At 37.0% G+C, this 6,166-nt stretch overlaps 1 protein-coding gene across 4 annotated transcripts in view; it reads left to right on the forward strand.

The window, feature by feature from the left end:
* LOC106873508 (F-box-like/WD repeat-containing protein TBL1X) overlaps positions 1–6,166 on the forward strand; it is an 80,647-nt gene that overhangs the window by 59,297 nt on the left and 15,184 nt on the right. For all 4 annotated transcript variants that reach the window (XM_052966069.1, XM_052966067.1, XM_052966070.1 and 1 more), the window contains exon 6: positions 5,341–5,473. In XM_052966069.1, the coding sequence (XP_052822029.1) occupies positions 5,341–5,473 (133 nt within the window). The remainder of the gene's footprint in view (positions 1–5,340; positions 5,474–6,166) is intronic.

The raw sequence follows: 6,166 nt of genomic DNA on the forward strand, positions 1-6,166 counted from the left end.
ATTATTATTATTATTAAAAACTACACCCCCCCCCAAAAAAAAACTTGTGTGCTTAATGTGTAATTCGTAATTTACTATTTTAGCATTTGAATCTTATATCCAAAACAAAACTAAGGAATAGCTAACAATTTAAAAAATTTCCTATCAGATGTAAAAACAAAAAAAACAAAACAAACCCCCCCCTCCAAAACGTGTTTTCTCAAAATATGCTACATGAAAGTCAGCTATAGAAATTTAGTCAACTAATTGCAGTTGCATCTTTTTTTTTTTCTAAATATTATCTTATAACTTCTCTGTGAGGAAAGCCTTTTAAAGCTGTTTTGTTTTTTTCCCCCCTACTAAATTAGGTTAATTTAAGACAGGATAACCATGGATAACCCATTTTGGCTGTAGATCAATTACGTTATATGTATTACTACAGGCCTGGCACCTGGCTGTGAATAAAAGTCGTGACAGAAAATTATGAAGGAAATTCTGTGTTTATTCTAATGTTACATTATGACATAGTAGACGACAGATTTCGTTATAATATGTAAGCAAATATTAAAATAAGAATAGTAAACAAGAGCATCAGATTGAAAAGGTGAATGAACAGCCCCCTACTCCCCCCCATCTCCATATTCTACAAACCCAATACTCAACTACCCAGTTGACTTGTTCAAAACTGCTGAAAGAATTCTGCTTTTCCATCTCTTTACATGCATCTGGTTTTGCTTTTCATCTAAGACATATGATATGCTTTACACGTCAAGCAGTCCTCATCGTCAAGCCATGCCTACTGAATCTTGGCTGTTCTACTATCCTTACACCACCTAATTCCCATCATAATGTTGGCTTTATATTAAACTTTTTATATACAGCAGTTAGTAGTTAAAAACTGTCTCTTTTTCGATGATGTAGAGGCAAAAAATAAAAGTTAAACAAGATACTGCTGTCATTGTCTTCATTGTCAGTCTGATCTTAAACCTTCCTCTCATCAGAGTGTACTAGAGGAAAATAATTTATTGGTTGGATATAAACCAACGTTTACTTAGAGAAGGAGGCCTATCTTGATAGCCCATCTAGCAACTCAAGTTTATTTTATTTTCAAATGGTGGCTAACTTTTGCATATTTGCCCTCCTTGTGTGGCTCTCTAATATTTTATTTTATACATCATATAAGTTTATCTTGGTTTTCTGCTATATTTTATATTTTTAAGAAGAGTTGAATAATAGCTGTGGTTTCAACAACTTAGGATAAGCCTAATTCACTGGTGCAAGGTTATTAATACACTGTATTTTCTTTCTTTTTTTTTACTTAAAAAAAAAAAAAAACAGAACTTAATCAGTGTTTTTTATATTCATAAATCCATAGCTTATAGTGTTATGAAAAATTAATAATAAAATGCGTTTTGGAAATGTCTTTTTAATGAATTTATCGAAACTATATATTCAAGTAGGTTAGTCCCAATGTGTGTCACCTTGGGCAAATGTCTTCTACTATAATCTTGGGTTAACCAAAGCCTTGGGAGTGGATTTGGTAGATGGAAAATGAAAGAAGCCAGTTGTGCATGCACAAACACCTCTGTGTGTCTTTGTTTTTGCCCCCCCCCCCACTCATTCACAATCAGTGTTGGTGTGTTTACATCCCAGTAACTTAGTTATTCAGCAAAAAACACTGATAGAATAAGTACCAGACTTTAAAAAAAATACAGGTGTCAATTTGTTTGACTAATATGCTTCAAGGTAGTGCCCCAGCATGTCTGCAGTCTAATGACTGAAGCAGGTAAAAGATAAAGTATTTTGTAAATATTTTTTTCACTGCTTAGACTGATTGAAATTATAAAAGTTTGTTCATGAGACACAAGATTTTCTGTTATGTTAGACTAAATATTTTATTATTCTTAAATGAATAACCATTATTGACTGAATCATTGAAGTTTACTGACATTTATTTATTCAGTCACTTGGTTGTAAAATTAATATCCACATTCCTGTTGCATATTTAAATAGTCAAAGCATGTTTATTTACAATCCACTTAGCCAAACAATCAGTAACATTCCTGTTATATTGTGGAGCTATTAGTGTTTTGGCGACATTAATCTATTAAACACCACGCAAGAGAGATTTTGTAAATGTAGGAATTGAGACTTGGATGCAATCCTCATTATTGCCATTGGACACTAAACTCTGCTTGCGAAGACCTGTTGGGGCAAATGAAATCGAAATTGTAATTGAACCATATTCGATGACTGGCACCTGTGCCAGTGGAGCACTAACAGCACTGTCCGAACGTGATCATCGCCAGAGCAGCTGTCTGGCTTCCGTGCTAGTGGCCTGTAAATAGCACCACTTGAGCGTGATCATTACCAGCGTCACCTTACTGGCACTTGTGCCGGTGGTACGTTAGAAAATCATTCTAGCGAGATCGTTGCCAGTGCCGCTGGACTGGCTCCTGTGCAGGTAACATGGAAAAAACACCATTTTGAGCATGGCCATTGCTAGTACCGTGTGACTGGCCCTCGTGCCGGTGGCACGTAAAAGCACCCACTACACTCTCGGAGTGGTTGGTATTAGGAAGGGCATCCGGCTGTAGAAACTCTGCCAGATCATATTGGAGCCTGGTGCAGCCATCCGGTTCACTAGTCTTCAGTCAAATCGTCCAACCCATGCTAGCATGGAAAGCGGACGTTAAACAATGATGATGATGATGATCATTGTTATTTTAACATCTATTTTTCCATGTATGCAGAGGTTGGATGGAAACCATTGATGGATATTTTTCTCTGACTGGGTGCTCTTTCTGCTTCTTATCCACACTAAGCAAAATAATATTTTCCAATGGCCAGACAGGTTTTCAAGGGAGAGGGGAAATGAAATAACATTACTTGTATAATGGTGTATTTGGTGACTTGATCTGAAATAGTGTGTTGAAATAGGTATAATCACATTTTTGAAGACTGTTAAAAGTGTCACAGTTATATCTTGTATGAGATACGGTACACTCAAAGCCTCATTGAAGTGCTTTCAGATTAACCCAAGCACCGGGGAAATGCTGGTACAGAATTACACTGCCTGGCATAGCTGCACCAACAGTGGTACAACCTCCTATAACTAGAATAGGATCACAGTAGCACACACACACACACACACACGCACACGCACACGCACACGCACACGCACACGCACACACACACACACCTATCTCTTTGTCTTCATTCCTAGCAGACTACTAGTGACTGGTATATGGCAAAACCTTCTGAGCATGCACTAGCCTGATTGGTTACAGCCAGATCTTTCATGGACCATTTTCTTTTCTCATGTGATGTCTTTGTCATCATCAACAACGATGGACGAACATTATTATACTGCTATATTACAATAACTACTTAAAGGAGGTATTATTACTGCCAGGCTCAGGTTAAGAAGTTTGCTTTCCAATCTTGAGCAAGTGTCTTCCACTATAGTTCCTGGCTGACCAAAGCCTTGTAAATGGATTTGCTTGGTTGAAGCTGAAAGAAGTTCATCTTTGTGTGTGCGTGGGTGTGTGCATGTATACACTCCTGTCATGACTTTATGCAATGGTTAGGGCATCGCAGTTATACCAGTAATGTTGTTTGTTTCCATTCTTCCTTGGAAAATATTTGGCTATGGGAAATATTACCTTGCATAGAAACAAGTGGGGGTTGGTAACAGGAAGTGCTTTCAGCCATAGAAAATCTGCCTCAGCAAATTCCACCTGACTTCTGGAAGCATGGAATAGTAAATGATAAATGATGATTTTAAACCATAAGGTGTTAAATGAGATACAGAGGAAATGTGTTAGAGAATAGGTTGGAGATGTGCAACAAAATCATTTAACACTATTACAGTATAAGACGAAAGTGAATATAATGGTTTTATATGTTATATGACATCCTGTATAGATGTGGTATGACCCAATAGTTAAGAAGTTCACGTTGTTAACACAAACTTTTCTATTCAATGCTACTGAGTGGTATCTTGGAGATGGTTTGACAGGAGCTGGCCAGGTAGAAGACTACATCAAACTTCTGTGTCTGTTTCAGCATGGTTTTTATTGCTGGATGCTAATCCAAATAACAACCACCCTGTAGAGTGGACTGAGTGCTTTTTACGTGGCACCAGCACTAGCAGGGTCACAAAGTAACTTGCAAGACAAGGAATTTTTGAGAGAGGAGGGGGCATTAGAGGAAATCATCTTGTGTCAGATGATGAAAGATTAGAGTGTGACAGAGGTACCTAGGATAAAATTGGATCGGTGGAAACTGTAAAGAAATCCACCAGGTGGATTCTATATGTAATTCCAAAGGTAAAGGTTTGTTACATTGTGTCATGTTGATTCTGCCTAAGAGTTACATTAAGGTGTATATGTCTGTGAATTGCTCGCTGCTTGTATGTTAAACCCAGCAGCAGATGATTCAGTTGATTGGACTGAATTCTCATTGTTGAACAATAGAGATCCTTCTCTGTCACCATCACCTCCCACCACTGCCCTCTACAATGTAGGTGTAAGCATGGCTGTGTAGTAAAAAAAACAAAAAACAAAAAATTGCCAGTAACTATGTGGCTTTAAATTTGTTCTTACAATGTGGAACTATAAGCCAGTACCTTCTGTCACAGTTTCATGTTGACCAAATCTTTGTGAATGAAATTTGGTAGACTGAAACTGTATGGAAACTCATTGAAAGAACTGCTTCTGTTTTTTGGTGGTAAACTTATTCATTTCCCAGTTTAACTCAACCACCTTGACCCATGGGTTACTTTAGTGTAGTCCACTCTATTGAAAGCATTTGATCCAGGACTTTGGTTTGAGGATTAACTTGCTCTTACCAGTCATAGTTTGTTTCCCCCCTCCCACTGGCTCATATAAAAAAATGCCTTGCACTACCTGTCACGTTTGATATTTTATCATTTTTGAAGATCTGTAAAATCTACAGAAAATTTAATGTGTTGATTTTGCTCTGTTGTTTGTCTGTCTCTCTGCCTCATCTTGAATGATAATTATGTAGATAACAGATATCGTGTCATATAAGAAAGAGAATTGATTTCAATGGCTAATTAAATCGATTAATTGGTATACAGATTAAATTATTACCCCAAAATTTGTTGATGTAAAATTTCTATAACATTTTTGTTTTTCTCTAAATTTCTAGTTTTGAAATGATTAAAATTTTTTTCTTTTTTTAAAGATCTTTAAACATATTACATATTTAAAGTTGACAATGAAGATTTCTACATGTGCGTGTACACAAACAGACACACACACACACCTTTAAATTTTCCTTTCAAAATGAGCTTTGTATTATTCATCTCAAAATATGCTCTGTTTTATTTTGTAGTGAACCATACTGATACTATGGACATTGATGGCACCCTGGAAATTCCCAGCAGTAAAGCTACTGTATTAAGGGGACATGAATCAGAGGTGTTCATATGTGCATGGAACCCTACAAATGACCTGTTAGCCTCTGGGTAAGTACCCTAAACCAGAATTATTTTTTTTTGTTACATAATTACACACACACACAGTGGCAGTAACTTGATTCTGAACAATGCCGTCCCTTGAGTGTTTTTTTTAAAGCAGCATAAATGTGGTATTTCAGTCCTGTCTGGGACCTACATGTCTTTTGCACTGATGTGGCAAGTAAGAAACAACTCGTACACTTTACATCATGGAATTTCTCATTGGATGTTTTGCCTTTTTCAACCGGCCATTACCAGCCATAGTATGCACTACATAATGGAGATGTTAAAAATCAAGTGATGCCTGTACTTGACGCTTTTTAATGTAAGGAAAGGCCTTGCTGAGAATCAATCCCACTTTCTAAATAGTTACTATATGATCATTTGCCTCCAAAATAACAACTTTTCTAAATCATTGGATGTAAACAAAGTTACAGGTATCATGGCAGCTTTCCTTCTGCTAGAGAAATGCCTCAACAAAATCTAGAGATCATGTGTGTGCGTGCGTGCGTGCGTGTGCATGAAGGGGTGCAGAAAAGCTCCTTGTGAAAGGCCTGCTTGGAGGCCCAACCATGTGAGTTCTTTTACAGGGCTCACAAAAAATGGACTGCTGCAATAAGTGTGTGACTCAGAGAGGGGAATATGTTGGATAAAATCATAATTGATTGTCCTGTATTTGCTTTTTACCCAAAGCCAGGAACT

The sequence above is a fragment of the Octopus bimaculoides genome, chromosome 3 (assembly GCF_001194135.2).
Source record: "Octopus bimaculoides isolate UCB-OBI-ISO-001 chromosome 3, ASM119413v2, whole genome shotgun sequence".
Classification (NCBI taxonomy): Eukaryota; Metazoa; Mollusca; class Cephalopoda; order Octopoda; family Octopodidae; genus Octopus; species Octopus bimaculoides.